The sequence below is a fragment of the Oncorhynchus nerka genome, linkage group LG27 (assembly GCF_034236695.1).
Source record: "Oncorhynchus nerka isolate Pitt River linkage group LG27, Oner_Uvic_2.0, whole genome shotgun sequence".
NCBI lineage: Eukaryota > Metazoa > Chordata > Actinopteri > Salmoniformes > Salmonidae > Oncorhynchus > Oncorhynchus nerka.
In genome coordinates this window covers 52418103-52436573 of record NC_088422.1, presented here as the reverse complement: position 1 = coordinate 52436573, position 18471 = coordinate 52418103, and the positions used below count along the sequence as shown (strand labels likewise).

Genomic DNA, 18471 nt, shown 5'->3' with positions numbered 1-18471 from the left:
GGACAATCTGACAACATTTACAAATGCACAAAGCGCACTCTGGCACTCCAGAGTGAATTTACAAATGCAACCTTAGTCATGGCATCACTATCATTTTACTAAAGTGAAGAGGCTACTACTGTGTATATCCAGTTTGTCTTGGTTTTCATTGTGATTTTATTGTAGTACAAAGGAGCCAATTACAAAATGCTGCTCGTGGTTATGGAAGTGGACTCCCACTTCTATTATCAGCTCGTGGACAGCACTGCCACAGAGACAATCAAAGGTTTAATGGGAAAGTAAGTGGGAGGAAGAAGTGCGCGTGTGTGTGTAATTTAGGTGAAGTGGTGATTAGTGGTTAAAGATCAAAGAGGAAAACAAAGGCGGATTTCAAACAGGCCAGGGAAACTTGGCAACAAACCCCATAACTTCTCTGATAATACTGAGATCCATAAATGTTTTCCATAGTTACATATTTATTTGAAGATTATTAATTGAAATAATAATTTGGCCCTAACAAGCACTTGAGAGAACTGGTTTCTTTTTCTCGTCTTTATTTTCCAGCTCCATTGAGCTGTAAAGCCCTGGGATTTCGGAGGCTATTAGAGAGGTTTTTTTGTGGCCAAGGAATGATATGCATGTTGCCTCTTTCTTCTTATGTTTATTTTTATGGCAAATTGGGGATAGGAACTGGATAATTAGCCACATTTTCAAGGTTTAGGAATTTAACCCACCTATTGAATCACTACTTGAAGTGGCAATTGTTTTCCTCTCTCTGTTTGTACAGATATTTATTCATAGAGTTATTGTCTCTTAAGGTCTCAGGACTTGGTTTAACTGCATAATAAAGAGACAGCGTCTAACTTCTTTAAACAACCAACTATTTACAATGAGAGAATGGGACAGTTTAAATGAAGTGATGAATATAAAAATAGGCCACTAAATAGAAATAGGGTGGAGTAGAAATGCATTGAATTGTAATCATATTACTGTGTACGGTCATATGCCATTGTAGACATGTTTTTAAACATAGAATTACTTACTTAGAAATATAATGACTATTTCTTAAAATTATTCAGCACAGGGCACAGAGCTAACCCTGTCGTTTGGGCCCACAGAGCTAACCTTGTCGATCAGGCAATGATCATCTCCAGAATTATTTTTGGATTATAGTGTCATCTCAGGAGAAAAGAAAACCACTCCATCAGAAGAACTATACTTTATAATTGATATAATTATACATATGATAAATAATATATCTGGCAGCTGTTTTCTGGATGCAGATTAAGCCTAGTCCTGGAAAAAATGTTTCAAGTAGAGGCTCCACTAAATTTGCTTTTTAGTCCGGGACTAGGCTTAATCTGTCTTCAGGAAACTGCCCCCTCATGCAACTGCCCCCTCATCCTATATGAGAAATCTTCTAGTCTTTTGAGCCACGTTGTTTATTGCTTGTTTGTTCTGTGTTCAGGGTTGGGTGTTGGAGGGGATACCTCGGACACGAGAGGAAGCCCTGTCCCTACAGGAGGCTGGAGTTGCCCCAAATCATGTGGGTTAGTGCCTCAGTTATCCATTTATGTTTGGTTATTTCCATGTTGCGTTTGTGTTTGTACGTGCGTGCATTTGTGTGTATGTGTGTGTATTGAAGGAACTGTTTGTGTGTGTTCTCTGTTAGTGTTGCTGGAGGCACCCGATGCAGTTCTGATTGAACGGAGTCAGGGCAAGAGAATAGACCCTGTCACAGGAGGTAAGATGAAGAACCCTGGAGATGTATTCCAGAGTGCCCGATTCTACCAAGGGGAGGGGGGTGAAAGTGATACAGAGAGACATTCCTTTTTTATAATTCACATCATAACCACAAACCCACATCCATATTGAACCTGGCTTTCAAGGAGCGGGACACTAATCTGGACGCTTATAAGAAATTCCACTATGCCCTCAGAGAAACCATTAAAGTGGCAAAGCGTCAATACAGGACTAAGATTGAATCCTACTACACCGGCTCTGATGCTCGTTGGATGTGGCAGGGATGGCAAACTATTACGGACTACCGCGATCTGCCCAGTGAAACGAGCCGACCAGACGAGCTAAATGCCTTTTATGCCCGCTTTGTGGCAAGCGACACTAAAGCATGCATGAGGGCACCAGCTGTTCCAGACGACTGTGATCACGCTCTCCGTAGCCGATGTGAGCAAGACCTTTAAACAGCTCAACACTCACAAGGCCGCAGGGCCAGACGGATTACCAGGATGTGTACTCAGAGCATACGAGAACCAACTGGCAAGTGTCTTCACTGACATTTTCAACCTCATCCTGACCGAGTCTGTAATACCTACATGTTTCAAACAGACCACCATAGTCCCTGTGCCCAAGAAAGCGAAGGTAACCTGCCTAAATGACTACCGCCCCGTAGCACTCAAGTCGGTAGCCATGATGTGCTTTGAAAGGCTGGTCATGACTCACATCAACACCATCATCCCAGAAACCCTAGACCCACTCCAATTTGCATACCGCACCAACAGATTCACAGATGATTCAATCTCACTCCACACTGCCCATTCCCACCTGGACAAAAGGAACATCTATGTGAGAATGCTGTTCATTGACTACAGCTCAGCGTTCAACACCATAGTGCCCACAAAGCACATCACTAAGCTAAAGGACCCTGGGACTAACGCCTCCTGCAACTGGATCCTGGACCCCCAGGTGGTAAGGGTAGGCAACAACACATCCTCAACACTGGTGCCCCTCAAGGGTGCGTGCTTAGGTCCTCCTGTACTCCCTGTTCACCCAAGCATGACTCCAACACCATCATTAAGTTTGCTGATAACACAACAGTGATAGGCATGATTACTGACAACGATGAGACAGCCTAAAGGGAGGAGGTCAGAGACCTGGCAGTGGTCCCAGGACAACAACCTCTCCCTCAATGTGAACCAGACAAATGAGCTGATAGTGGACTACAAGAAAAGGAGGACCGAGCACACCTCCATTCTCCGCGACGAGGCTGCAGTGGAGTAGGTTGAGAGCTTCAAGTTCCTTGGTGTCCACATCATGGTCCAAACACACCAAGACAGTTGTGAAGAGGGCACCACAACAACTTTTCCCCCTCAGGAGACTGAAAAGATTTGGCATGGGTCCTCAGATCCTCAAAAAGTTCTGACATCCAGGACTTATATAATAGGTGGTGACAGAGGAAGGCCCAAAAAATTCTCAAAGGACTCCAGTCACCCAAGTCATGGACGTATCTCTGCTACCGCACAGCAAGAGGTACTGGAGCACCAAGTTTAGGTCCAAATGGCTCCTTAACAGCTTCTACCCCCAAGCCATAAGACTGCTGAACAGTTATTAAAATGTCCACCCGGTTATTTACATTGTTTTTACACTACTGCATCTCGCTGTTTATTATCTATGCATAGTCACTTTACCCCTACCTACATGTACAAATTACCTTGACTAACCTATACCTCCGCACATTGACTCAGTACCGGTATCCCCTGTATAGCCTCGTTATTGTTATTTTGTTACTTTTAATTATATTTTTTACTTTCGTTTATTTAATAAATATTTTCTTAATTCTATTTATTGAACTGAATTGTTGGCCTTGTAAGTAAGCATTTCACTGTAAAGTTTACACCTGTTGTGTTCGGCGCATGTGACAAATACGATTTGGTTTCTTTGAATTCCCACCATAGCTCTCCAGGAGAACAGGTCCTTAGAGTATAGCAAAGCCGTGCTATAATTAACAAAAGCCTCAGCTCCCAATAGGTTGGTTTGTTATGGTGAGGATGTACTCGATCAAAATAATTGCCATCTCTATTTTCATTGTGCCGAGGTCTCATTTTGCCTTTGTCAGTAGAATTGCATGCATTGTGCAAATGAGCTCTGGTTTTTTCAAAGCTGTCCAAATATTTGTTTGTCAACGTGACGAAATGATTGGTACCTGTGTAAACATTATCAGAATTACTTTATTCACCTCAAACATTTACAGATACCCAAAATGTGAATTGTCAGTCAATATGCATAAATACAGTAAACATAGAACTCTGGAGTACAGGCTGATATACAATGAGGATATACAGGTAACTGCCAAAATAATGGCAACACTTGAGTAAATGAGGAATAGAAAGTGTATTGAAAGCAGGTGCTTCCACACAGGTGTGGTTCCTGAGTTATTTAAGCAATTAACATCCCATCATGCTTAGGGGTCATGTATGACAAAATGCTGGGAAGGTCATTATTCTGGCTACCATGGCTATTCCCCCATAGGATGACAATGCCTCCATCCACAGGGCAGGAGTGGTCACTGAATGGTTTGATGAGCATGAAAATGATGTAAACAATATGCCATTGCCGTCTCAGTCACCAGATCTCAACCCAATTGAACACTCATGGGAGTTTCTGGGGCGGCCACCTCATACAACGTTTTCCACCACCATCAACAAAACACCAAATTATAGAATTTCTCTTGGAAGAATGGTGTCTTGTCCCTCTAATAGAGTACCAGGCACTTGTAGAATCTATGTCAAGGTGCATTGAAGCTGTTCTGGCTCGTGGTGGCCAAACGCCCTATCCATCAAATCACATTTTGTCACATGTGCCGACTACTACAATACCTTACCGTGAAATGCTTACTTACAAGCCCTTAACCAACAATGCCGTTTTAAGAAAATAGAGTTTGAAACATATTTACTAAATAAACTCAATTTTAAAGAACTCAACTCATTTCTCGGAACAAGAATAGACTGATGAGTTTCAGAAGAAAGTTTTTTGTTTCTGGGCGTTTTGAGCCCGTTTTGAGCCTGAACCCACAAATGCTGATGCTTCAGATACTCAACTAGTCTAAAGAAGGCCAGTTGTATTGCTTCTTTAATTAGCACAACGGATTTCAGCTGTGCTAACATAATTGCAAAAGGATTTTCTAATGATCAATTAGCCTTTTAAAATGATAAACTTGGATTTGCTAACACAAGGTGCCATTGGAACACAGGATTCCAATGGTTGGTTGCTGATAATGGGCCTCTATATGCCTATGTAGATATTCCATTAAAAATCTGCCGTTTCCAGCGTCAATAGTCATTTACAATATTAACCATGTCTACACTGTATTTCTGATCAATTTGATGTTATTTTAATGGACAGAAAGATGTGCCTTTCTTTCAAAAACAAGGAAATGTCTAAGTGACCCCAAACTTTTGAACGGTAGTGTATATTATCCACTTTATGTTGGTGTTTCCTTTCTATTTTTTTTGTGGGGATATTTTACAGTGGGAAGATATCTAGAACATGAAGTCTATGAACAAGAAGAGATAAATAGATCCCACCCTCCCTGTCATTGGGCCATCAGGGCCTGTATTCATAAAGTGTCTCAGGGTAGGAGTGTTAGGATCAGTTTGCCTTTCAGATCATAGTAAATTTGGTTACATGGATAAGAGAGACCTGATACTAGATCAGCACTCTTACTCTGAGACACTTGATGAATACATACCCTGATCTTCTCTGTATTACCTGTGTAGATGTGTACCACGTCACGTTCATTTGGCCCGAGGACAAGGAAGTGGTGCAGCGGTTAGAGCACCAGAAGGCCGTGTCAGAAGAGCAGCTTGTCGCCCAGCTGATGCAGCACCATCGCGAGGTTCACGCCCTGCGTAAGACCTACCGCAACTGCCTGAAGGGCATTGATGCCGACCAACCGCATGTGGACGTATTTGACCAAGGTGAGAAGACCACTCCCAGCTAGCACATTTGGTTCCTTGGAAGTTGTGGGAAAGTATGTTTTTAGATTCACATTGGTTGTGGGAATGAAACCATACATTTCCTGACCGGTAAAACTATGTTTTTTAAATATTCTGGGAACTTTCATTTTTAGTTTGAAGGGATGTTCTGAGAAAGTTTAACTCTGGTTCCTTGAAAGTTTTCCTGGGAGGTTTCACTAAGACTCTGAGAATAGAAATGATAGGTTGGGGGCCTCCTGAGTGGCGTTGGGGGCCTCCCGAGTGGCGGTCTAAGGCACTGCATCGCAGTGCTAAATGCGTCACAACACAGGCTGTGTCGCAGCCAGCAGCGACCGGGAGACACATGAGGTGGCGCACAATTGGCCCAGCGTTGTTCGGGTTAGGGGAGGGTTTGGCCGGCCAGGATGTCCATGTCCCATTGCGCTCTAGCGACTCCTGTGGCCGGGCGCATGCACGCTGACACGGTCGCCAGTTGCACAGTGTTTCCTCCGACACATTTGTGTGGCTGGCTTCCTGGCTAAGGGAGCAGTGTGTCAAGAAGCAGTGTGGCTTAACAGGTCGTGTTTCGGAGGATGCATGGCACTCGGCCTTCGCCTCTCCCGAGTTCGTACGGGAGTTGCAGTGATGGAACAAGACTAACTACCAATTGGATATCATGAAATTGGGGAGAAAAAGGGGTCAAAAAATACAAATGGGTTATTTGGAGGTTTTTGTTTCAATAAGACTTTTAGCTCATTTTGGGTTAACTTTTTTTTAAACTCCAAGCACAGATTGGACAAATGGAAATACATGTCCTTAGGCATTAATCATTGTGACACAGCATCAGTGAAATTCAAACTTAGAATCTTCTGTTTTCTATCCATGTAATTAGTCCACTGCGCCACCAGGATGAAGCTAACGTGTCTTGTTTTTTTACATATACAAAGCTGTCCATTTTAGTCTATTCAAACAGACCCCATTTCAAAGGAAACAAGCACTCATTAAGATCAGAGGTGCGTTCAGTTCAATTGAATGTTTGCTGAACGACAGAATGGTTTGTACTGAACGACACGTTTCCCCAAAACATTCTTGTATGTTTTTGAACAGACTTTGAGGTTTGTTTGCTCCCGTTTGGTGGGTGCGTTGAGGTGTGGCTTGAAGCAATGAGTGACGTATTTACAGTGCCTTGAGAAAAAATTCATACCCCTTGACTTATTCTGCATTTTTGTTGTGTTACAGCCTAAATTCAAAATGGATTAAATATATGTTTTTGTCACCCATCTACACACAATATCCCATAATGACGAAGTTAAAAATGTTTTTGCAAATGTATTGAAAATGAAATACAGAAATCTCATTTACATAAGTATTCACACCCCTGAGTCAATACTTTGTAGAAACACATTTGGCGGCATTTACAGCTTTGAGTCATCTTGCACATCTGGATTTAGGGATTTTCCCCCATTCTTCCTTGCAGAAGTGAACAGCAATCTTCAAGTCTTTCCACAGATTTTCAATGGTATTCAAGTCTGTGATTATGGTTGGGCCACTCAAGGACTTTTACGTTCTTGTTCTGAAGCCATTCCAGCTGGCTGTATGCTAAGGGTCATTGACCTGTTGGGACTGGTCATTTGCACTCAAGCAGGTTCTCATCAAGGATTTGCTTGTATTTGGCTCCATTAATTGTTCCTTCTATCCTTACCAGTCTCCCAGTCCCTGCCTCTAAAAAGCATCCCCATAGCATGATGCTGCCACCACCATGCTTCATGGTATGGATGATGTTAGATGGGTGATAAACTGTGCCTGGTTTTCTCTAGACATAGTGCTTTGCCATTTGGCCAAATAGTTACTTTTCTTTCTCATCAGACCACAGAGTCTTTTGCCTTATGATCTCAGAGTCTTTCCCGTGCATTTTTGCAAACCCCAGGCGTGCTGCCATGTGCCTTTTTCTCAGGAGTGGCTTCCGTCTGGCCACTCTCCCATAAAGCCCAGAATGGTGCTGTTGAGACCGTTGTCCTTCTGACAGGTTCTCCCATCTCAGCCAAGGAACGCTGTAGTTCATTCAGAGTCATTGGTCACCTCCCTGACCACGGTCCTTCTTGCCCGGTTGCTCAGTTTGTTCAGACAACCAGCTCTAGGCAGAGTCTGGGTAGTTCCATATTTTTTCAATATCCCAATGATGGAGGCCACTGTGCTCTTGGAAACTGTCAACACGAGAAACGGTTTTATACCCTTCCCTAGATACAGTGGGGCAAAAAAGTATTTAGTCAGCCACCAATTGTGCATGTTCTCCCACTTAAACAAATGAGAGGCCTGTAATTTTCATCATAGGTACACTTCAACTATGAAAGACAAAAATGAGAAAAAAAATCCAGAAAATCACATTGTAGGATTTTTAATGAATTTATTTGAAAATTGTCTCTGATTGGGAACCATATTTAGGTAGCCTGTTTTGTTGTTGTGGATGATTGTCTATGTAGTGTTTGTGTCAGCACGATTGTTCATTAGCTTCATGGCTGTCACGTTGTTGTTTTGTAGTGTTCAGTTTTTCCATTAAAATGACGAACACTTACCACACTGCGTATTGGTCCTCCGATCCTTCTCGCTTATCCTCGTCAGATGAGTATGTTTCTTTCTAAATCATGTCCAAACAATTAAATTGGCCACAGGTGGACTCCAATTAAGTTGTATCAAAGGAAATTGGATGCACCTGAGCTCAACTTAGTGTCATAGCAAATACAAAAATATCACATTTAAATAAGTATTTCATTTTCAATACATTTGCTAAAATTTCTAAAAACATGTTAAAGTAATGAAATACCAAGAAAATAACGTTTTTTTGTTAAGTTCTATAAATGTGCTGAGAATGTTCCAAAGCCAAGCAACTATCCTGCACCATTCTCAGAAAGTTGTGGGAAGGTTGTATGCAAAATAACCATAGGACAACCACGCTCTCACCAAGCTCTAAGAAATGCATGGTTCTCAGAACGTTATGTGCTAGCTGGGGTGTATGACTGTAGATTAGAACAACACTCTAAGGGGTCCAACAACAAACAATGTGTTGTTTTCATTTGCGAACATATGCTACATGTTTCCAATTGTCTGTTCTTCCTCCCAAGTGTGCACTTGTTCCTTTCATTTCAAGGAAATGACTGGTGTAAGAAACATGGTGGAAACTGTAGCCCATGCCTTCACCAATCCAATACTTTTAGGTTTGTGGGAAGTAGTGAACGAGTGTATTTATTATTGGGACAAAGGACACAGCCATAAAGGGGACACTTTTTTAAACCAGAAGCAAATACTCACTGACTGACATGTCTCCATATTCCACAGTAGTACACTGAACAAAAATACAAATGCAACATGTAAAGTGTTGGTCCCATGTTTCATGAGCTGAAATAAAAGATCACAGAAATGTTCCATAATGCATCCAGCTTACAGGTGTGGCATATCAAGAATCTGATTAAACAGCATGTTCATTACACAGGTGCACCTTGTGCCAGAGTGTTTAATGTTAATTTCTCTACCTTAAGCCGCCTCCAATGTCATTTTAGAGAATTTGGCAGTACATCCTCACAACCACTGACCACATGTATGGCGTTGTGTGGGCGAGCAGTTTGCTGATGTCAACGTTGTGAACAGAGTGCCCCATGGTGGCGGTGGGGTTATGGTATGGGCAAGCATAAGCTACGGACAATTGCATTTTCTCGATGGCAATTTGAATGCACAAAAATACTGTGACGTGGTCGTGAGGCACATTTTTGGAGGGGTATCTGTATTCCCTGTCGTGTGAAATCCATAGATTAGGGCCTAATGCATTTATTTCAATTGACTGATTTCCTCATGTGAATTGTAACTCAGTAAAGTCTTTGAAATTGTTGCATTTATATTTTTGTTCAGTATAGTAAGGACTTTGATGCCCCTCTCTACCTGAGACAGTGATTGACGATGGATGACAGTCTCTCCCATCACAGGCCTCAGAGGCTTTGTTGCACAGCATCAAAGCCTCATCACAATATCATCTCAGGGTGCGTCCCAAATGGCACCCTATTCCCTATATAGTGCACTACTTTTGGCCAGAGCCCATATCAGTAATAGGGTGCTATTTTAGGACACACTCTCAGTGGGCTGCTGCCCCTCCACAGCCACGCATTCTGGAGGGATGTCAGCACTGCACTGCAGTAGACCCATGGGGAGGTTTTGATTCCCCTCCCTGTCAGCCCAGCTGATGGACAGGGAGTTTGCCTAAGGCTAAGCTACAGGCAAGGGGAGGAGGAGCAGCCGTCGCAGCCTTCAGCCCCACCATTAAAGCCATCTGAATACTACCTGTCTGAACATTACACCACTCAACTTGACAAAATAGTTCTGTCATTTTCTCTCTTAAGATTACTTTAGCCCAACCCCTGCAAATGATACACATACAGGTTTTGGAGAGGTACGGGGGTCTGCCACACTGGGTGCCTGTTGTGGGGGGTTAAGTGCTTTGTTCAAGGGCACAAAAGCAGGCAATGTCATCTTGGATTTGATACCAGCAACCCTCCGGTTGCCAGCTCAATTCTCAACGGCTTTTTCCTCTCTGACCCGGGATTTGACCTGGCAATCCTCCAGCCGTTGGCTCAACTCTCTAACCACTAGGCTACCTGCCACCTTAGGTTTGTTGTGTGAGGCAGGGCAGTGGTGACGGTAGAAGGCTAGAAGCAGGCGCACCATGGCGGATGTGAATTGGGTTTAAACAAGTTTGCTTTACTAAAGTGTATATATTTCAATTGGAGTGTCTGGAATCTTACAAAGAAAGCTAACTGATAGATAGTAACAACGTTTTTTCTGCAGAGAAAAGTCTTGGGTGGCCGTCTGTAAAAAAGATAATGGATCTATATAATTGTAAATAAGATAATCTTGGAGAAGTAACAATGACCCAAATAAAAATGATGCTTTCAGGAGTATTAGCTTTAAAACTGGAACATTTTCACTCTGCCCCATGGCAAAATGTGTAGAATAGCAGGAAATTTGCTTTCAACTACAATTCAACCATTTCTACATCCATTTTTGGATGTATTGTAACGTAGGCGCTGGTAGTCGAATAGGGGAGGAGCGGGAGTAGACGTGACACATATATTAGTGGTTGAGAGATGCCAAGATTGTGTAAAGCTGTCAAGGCAAAGGGTAGCTACTTTGAAGAATCTCAAATATAAAATATATTTTGAGGTGTTTAGCAATTTTTGGGTTACTACTGGGTTGCACATTTTGGGGAATATTCAGAGGTGGAAACTTTCTGTGGGGATTAACGGGAATATATGGGAATTAACGGAAATACCATTTAAATGTAGATGTTTTTTGCATTGGATATATTTATCATATGGAAACAGAAACATAAACCTTTTACCTTATCATAAGTAGACATAATTGCAAATTATTATATCCTTCCATTAGATATAAACATGTAAATTGTTACGAATTTATCTTTAATTAAATGAATTGACTCTTCACATGGGATGATTTCACTGAACAACAAAAGAAAGGGAATATTGAATGATCCCCAATGATCCATCACATCTTCCAAAAACGTTTTCAACATACATCTATAAAATGATAGTGTAGAAACTAAAGCTTTGGTTGCCTTTGTCTCAGGCTTCCATGTCTTCTCCCTGGACCTCTTCAATGTCCACCTCTTGAACATCAGACTCTAAAAAAAAAAAAAAAAAAACTCCTCATCGTCACTTTCCAAACTTGTTGAGGATGGCTCATTGCCAGGCTTAAAAAGCCTCAAATTTGCTCGGCTGGCCACCAATTTTTCAACTCTTGTATTGGTCAGCCTGTTGCGTGCATTGGTGTGTGTGTTCCCAAACAAGGACCAGTTGCTCTCTGAGGCGGCTGATGTTGGTGGGATTTAGAGGATGATGGAGGCAACAGGGGAAAGAGCCTCAGATCCATGAAGTCCCTTCCACTGGGTGGCTGATGAGATATGTTGGCACAACTGCCATGTTGCATCTCCATCCCAAAGCCCTTGCTTTGAAGTGTACTTCTCCAGACTGCCAAGAACCGTGCCCTCATCCAGGCCAAGGTGGAGATGACACCATAGGCCTTGTTGATCTCTGCACCAGACAGGATGCTCTTGCCAGCATACTTTGGGTCCAACATGTATGCTGCAGCGTGTATTTCCTCTGCTTGGAGCAACAGTGAAGTGGGCAGGGCAATACGGATTTATTATCTTACATCTGCAAGCAGAGTCTGAACAACACACACTATGGCATTGTCTCCCTCAATCCATGCAATGGCTACTGCTGTAGGTTTCAGGAGTTTCAGGCTGCTTACCACTCTCTCCCAAAATACATCATCCAGGAGGATCCTCTTGATGGGACTGTCCACATTGGCAGACTGTGATATGGCCATTTCTTGGAGAGACTCCTTCCCCTCCAGGAGACTGTCAAATATGATAACACCACCCAAATGGATGTTGCTGGGCAGCTTCAATGTGGTGTTCATATTCTTCTCACTTTGCTTGGTGAGGTAGATTGCAGCTATAACTTGATGACCCTTCACTTACCTAACCATTTCCTTGGCTCTCTTGTAGAGTGTAACCATTGTTTTCAGTGCCATGATGTCATTGAGGAGCAGATTCAATGCATGAGCAGCACAGCCAATGGGTGTGATGTGAGGTAAGGACTCCTCCACTTTAGCCCAAGCAGCCTTCATGTTCACAGCATTGTCTGTCACCAGTGCAAATACCTTCTGTAATTAATTATTCCTTGCCTACGCACATTCAACCACCCATCAGAGATGATTGCAATACAGTCTGCTTTTTCTATGATTTGCTAGACCTTCACTTGAACTATGATGAACTCTGCATCCAGCAAATGAGTAGATAAAGCATGTCTGGTTGGAGTGGTGTATGATGGGCATCATTCAGAAATCTTTTCCAATACACATTGCCTGTGAGCATCATTGGTGAACCAGTTGCATACACGGCTCGAGCAAAACATTCATCAGCATTTCTCTGACTACGTTCCTCCATTAAGTCAAAACACTTCTGATTCCAGGAGGACCATTAGTTGTTGCTATCGATAAGGTGTCTGATTCATCATTTTCACCTCGAATAGAAGTAGAGGTTGCTTGTTCTGAGCACTGAGGGAACTTTATGCACTTGGCCAGATGATTCTGCATCTTTGTTGCATTCTTCACATATGATTTGGCACAGTATTTGCAAATGTACACAGCGTTTCCTTCTACTTTAGCTGCAGTGAAATGTCTCCACACATCAGATAGTGTCCGTGGCAATTTCCTGTAAAGATTAGAAAATAAATTGTAGCAAAAAAAACATACAATTCCATTTACAGATAAATAGTTAAGCAGTCAGATTAAACAACTCCTTTGTGAGATAAATGTTTTAAAATTAAACATGTAGGGAAACAGGTGAATTAACACTCCACAGTTAGCAGGCTCAAGCAAGCTAAAACCCACATAGTAGCAAAACTAACTAGCAGAAATTGTTAACAAGTTAGAAATGATTTAAACACACTTTGCTGTAGGCTACTATCTACTAGTTAACAAAAAAATCATGTATGTCATTTAATATATATTAACCCCACCCAGTATTGTTATCAAAACTTAGCATGTAGTCCTTGGCTCAGACAGTGTAGTAGTGTGGGCTCAATAGCATCTCATTAGTGTGTAATATCTTGAGAATCAGCTGTACATGTGATGGAAGAATGCATGTGCATACAGAGGGTTGCAATTCCATTGGATAGTTTAACCAAAATATGCCCCACGACCTAGAATTGCCTTATGTATATCCCACAAAAAAAGGTTCACTGTTATAAGCTAACTTTTTTGATGAATTTAAGCAAAATTCCCCAAATTCCCAGAAAATTCCCTGAAAAATGTCGTAAATTTACCGGAAAGTTTCCGACCATTTTCAACCCTAGTTACTACATGATTCCACATGTCTATTTCATAGTTTTGATGTCTTCACTAGAAAATAATAAAAAATTAAGAAAAACCCTGGAATGAGTAGGTGTGTCCAAACTTTTGACTTGTACTGTATACCCATTGCTTCCTGAAGAATATAACTTCTAAATGGCTCATGAGGTTTAGTTCAACTGTCGTACCACATCAGAACCCAAAATATAAGCTTGTTTGATTCCAATATTTGTAAACAATGTAATCAAACACTGTATAGCCTCAAAACATATTTAAAACTATAATTTTATGGATGGTCAGTCCTTGAATCCATATCTCTGTCTATGAATCTGAGAGTTGTTACATTTCTGCAGGCCCATCCCTCAGTTTTTACCAAAACTGAGGTAGGGTGCTGCTTTGTTATTGTTTCAATTAAGGATTGTAGCTTTAAAACAGCAACATTTTGTTTCCACACCTCCGCCACTCCCACCACCTAAGCCCCATTTTGATCCTGTGTAAGAATTACACACGTGATCTTTTTTTTAAAGGTATTTTCTTTTTTTAGCCTCTCCATCCTGTGGTATTAGTTACCAACAGTCCTCCCTCATTGCCAGAATCAGCCATGTATGCTGTCTTTCCCCAGATCCTCTCTGATTTAGAAGCATGCCTGCATCCTAAATGGCACCATATTCCCTTTGATCAGAGCCCAAGTAGTACACTATAATGGGAATAGGGTGCAATTTGGTCTATGATTGCAGATAGAGATTTAGAGGAGGCTATGTGTGTTTACTCTCCCGGGCTGTGTTTTCAGCTTGATAAGTAAATGAAAGGTTTCTATAATGGCACCATTTATAATTAATCAACTTCTTATTTGCTCAAGTTAAACTGAGGGCATAGAAATGTTTCGAAAATGTCTTTGCGATTAACTATTCATATGCTGTCGTTGAAATACCAAATGTGATAAAACTGTTTCTTTGAATATTGATTATTACGCTAATTAAGATGCGTCCTTTATTATGATCTGACTGGCTCCCTCTGCCTTAGCCATACGAAAATATGATGTTTGCCCTATGTACGCTTGTCAGAAGTCAAATCAAATTGCATTTGTCACATGCACCGAATACAACAGGTGTAACCTTCCAGTGAAATGCTTACTTACAAGCCCTTAACCTACAATGCTTTAACAAGTTAAGAAAAATATAGAAAATAAAAGTAACAAATAATTAAACGGCTCAGTAAAATAACAAGCGGGGCTATATACAGAGGGTACCGGTACAGAGTCAATGTGCGGGGACACCGGTTAGTTGAGGTAATATGTACATGTAAGTAGAGTTAAAGTGACTCTGCATAGATTATAAACAGAGAGTAGCAGCAGCATGAAAGAGGGGTCTGGGTAACCCTTTGATTCGCTGTTCAGGAGTCTTATGGCTTGGGGGAAGAAGCTGTTAAAAAGCCTTTTGGACCTAGACATGGCGCTCCGGGTTGCCGTGCGGTAGCAGAGAGAACAATCTATGACTAGGGTGGCTGGAGTCTTTGACAATTTTTAGGTCTTTCCTCTGACACTGCCTGATTATAGAGGTCCTGGATGACAGGAAGCTTGGCCCCAGTGACGTACTGGGCCGTACGCGCTACCCTCTGTAGTGCCTTGCGGTCGGAGGCAGAGCAGTTGCCATACCAGGCAGTGATTCAACCAGTCAGGACGCTCTCGATGGTGTAGCTGTAGAACCTTTTGAGGATCTGAGGACCCAAATCTTTTCAGTCTCCTGAGGAGGAATAGGCTTTGTCGTGCCCTCTTCACGACTGTCTTAGTGTGTTTGGACCATGATAGTTTGTTGATGATGTTGACACCAAGGAACTCGAAGCCTTCAACCTGTTCCACTACAGCCCCATCAATGAGAATGGGGGCGTGCTCGATCCTCTTTTTCTTGTAGTCCACAATCATCTCCTTTGTCTTGATCACGTTGAGGGAGAGGTTGTTGTCCTGGCACCACACGGCCAGGTCTCTGACCTCCTCCCTATATGCTGTCTCGTCGTTGTGTCATCGGCAAACTTGATGATGGTTTTGGAGTGGTGCCTAGCCATGCAGTCATGAGTGAATAGGGAGTACAGGAGGGGACTGAGCACGCGCCCCTGTGTTGAGGATCAGCGTGGTGGATGTGTTGTTTCCTACCCTTACCACCTGGGGGGCGGCCCGTCAGGAAGTCCAGGATACAGTTTGCAGAGGGAAGTGTTTAGTATCGGGGTCCTTAGCTTATTGATGAGCTTTGAGGGCACTGGAGTTGAACGCTGAGCTGTAGTCAATGAATAGCATTCTCATGTAGGTGTTCCTTTTTGTCCAGGTGGGAAAGGGCAGTGTTGAGTGCAATAGAGATTGCATCATCTGTTGGGGGCGGTATGCAAATTGGAGTGGGTCTAGGGTTTCTAGGATTTTGGTGTTGATGTGAGCCATGACCAACCTTTCAAAGCATTTCATGTCTACAGACGTGAGTGCACTATGTAGTATATATATTTTTTTGCATATTAGAGGCTTAGAGTGATTAGTTCCAATTAGCTTGTTGTTAATTGCAGTGTGTTAAACGCAAGGCCTATCATATTGACGAACAGTATTGTTGTGGTTCGACCCAAATGTAAACAGCTGTTCGCTCCCTCTTGAGTGTCACACTTCAAACAAATACTCCCCTGGAACCAGGGGAGCGAGCGAGCGTTAGAGAGAGAGACTCAGAGAGAGAGACTCAATTTATTGATCACCTCCTTTAAAATCAGATTAGCCCACTGGCTCGCTCTTTATTACTCCATGGGAGAGAATAGGGCTTTAAACAATCCCCAGCCAGCCTCAATGCACTGGGATAACTCTGCATGTTAACAGCTGACTTATTATACATGACAGTGCAAGTAAGCTAACAGAGTTATTGTTAAGCACAAGAGATTTAGTTATTTGTATTTTTAATGGTTTAGTGTTATTTTTGCATTGGGGAAATAATATTTTGAGGTAATGTTAGTTTGACTTTGCCAATGTTAGTTAGATTTAGATATATTTGATGTTTATAGTGTAAATAATGTCATACCTTTTTGTATAGAAATGTGCACGAGTGATCCCTCTTTATAAAGACTTAACCAACATCATACTTTGGGAATTAGATGTAATTTATAACCATCGTTGCAGATTCGTTATTTTTCAAATGTTAAGAACAAACTGTTTGTGTTTTTAACTATTTACGAACATCACCATGCTGAGATATTTGTAAATATGTATGTACAGTGTGGTCTGAAAGTATTGACACCCTTTATGAAGATGAGCAATAATGACTTTATAAAATAAATAATTCAAATACTGAGCTATATTGTATGCTCATATAATGGGGAATTAAATTATTTTATAGTAATACAATTTCTCAGAGAAAGAGATGTTGCTTAACAAGTAATGTATTTTTCTCAAAGATAGGGGTCACAAGATTCTTATAAAATAAAGTATTTCAAATATGTGTTACTTTAGTATTTGGTTCCCATATTCCTAGCATGCAATGAGATTGTGACTCTATAAACTTGTTGTATGCATTTGCAGTTTGTTTTGGTTGTGTTTCAGATTATTTTATGCCCAATTGAAATTAATGGTAAATAATGTATTATGTTATTTTTTGTTGTTGTTGGGAGTCACTTTTATTTTAAATAAGAATAGAATATGTTTCTGAACATGATCATACCCCCCCAAGGTATGCTGACCTCTCCTGTTATTGGTAATGGTGGGAGGTTAAACATGTCTTTTGGGTATTACGTTTGACCCTCTGTAACTTTCTCACTCATTATTATTCACGGTTCATTCAGGATTATCTGTAATCATGGTAGCATCCACATTAATGTAAGTGTTTAGGAACATATTCTGTTCTTATTTATAATAAAAGTGACTCCAAAATGACTCAATACATTATTTACCATAAATGTATATTGGGCACAAAATAATCTGAAACACAACCAAAACAAACTGCAAATGCATCCTACAAGTTTTTAGAGTCAAAAGCTTGATGTAGTCATTACACGCTAGGAATATGGGATCAAAATACTAAACTTTTGACGACTTCATTTATTTATAACAATCTTTAGGGGTGTCAATACTTTTGACCCCTACCTTTGTGAAAAAAAGTATTACTTGTTAAACAAAATCTCTTTCTCTGAGGAATTGTATTAGTATAAAATAATATAATTCACCCTTTTTTTGTTGCATACAATATAGCTCAGTATTTGAATTGTTCATTTTATAGGGTGTTTAATCATGCCTGGACCCCACTGTATTTTAGTAGTGGTATTAGTAGTTGTAGCAGATGTTTTATTAGCTGTAGGCCTATTAGTAGTTGTACAACAACAGTTCTTTCTGTTAATGTATGTTTTTGTTATTTATGATTGTTTTATTGTTATTATTATTATTATTATTATTAGACAGTAGTTTCCATATTCTTGTTACTAAGTATTGTCTGTTAATTTTGGGTTTTATTTGGACACTTTTGAAAACAAGAGATTTCATCCTGCCAATGTTTTAATAAATAAGTGTAAATGAACCCATGTTCTAGCTATGCCTCTATCAAGATAGCCTTTGATAAAGAAAGTTCTTAGCAATGCTTTTGCTAAAATAACATAATTGAAATTGCAACACACTAGAGACTAACAGAATTTAGCTGTAGTTTACAAATGATCAACAGGAATTAACTGATATACTTGTTAACCATCCCTTACAACTTTAACACAATTTCCAAGGTAACATGTGCTGACTAGGCTAAATGTATAACTTAAAATAAAATACTTATGTGAATCCCCTCATTACAGAATCTACCACAAAGCACCAGGCAAACATTTTCAACATCTAGTTTTCATTTACATTTGGTTGAGTTGTGAA

The 18471-nt window shown here is 40.9% G+C and overlaps 1 protein-coding gene across 4 annotated transcripts in view; it reads left to right on the top strand.

Moving 5' to 3' along the window:
* Positions 1-18471, top strand: part of ak8 (adenylate kinase 8) — a 69900-nt gene that overhangs the window by 24464 nt on the left and 26965 nt on the right. For all 4 annotated transcript variants that reach the window (XM_029638585.2, XM_029638586.2, XM_029638583.2 and 1 more), the window contains 3 exons: positions 1448-1529; positions 1652-1723; positions 5493-5693. In XM_029638585.2, coding sequence (XP_029494445.1) covers positions 1448-1529; positions 1652-1723; positions 5493-5693 — 355 coding nt within the window. The remainder of the gene's footprint in view (positions 1-1447; positions 1530-1651; positions 1724-5492; positions 5694-18471) is intronic.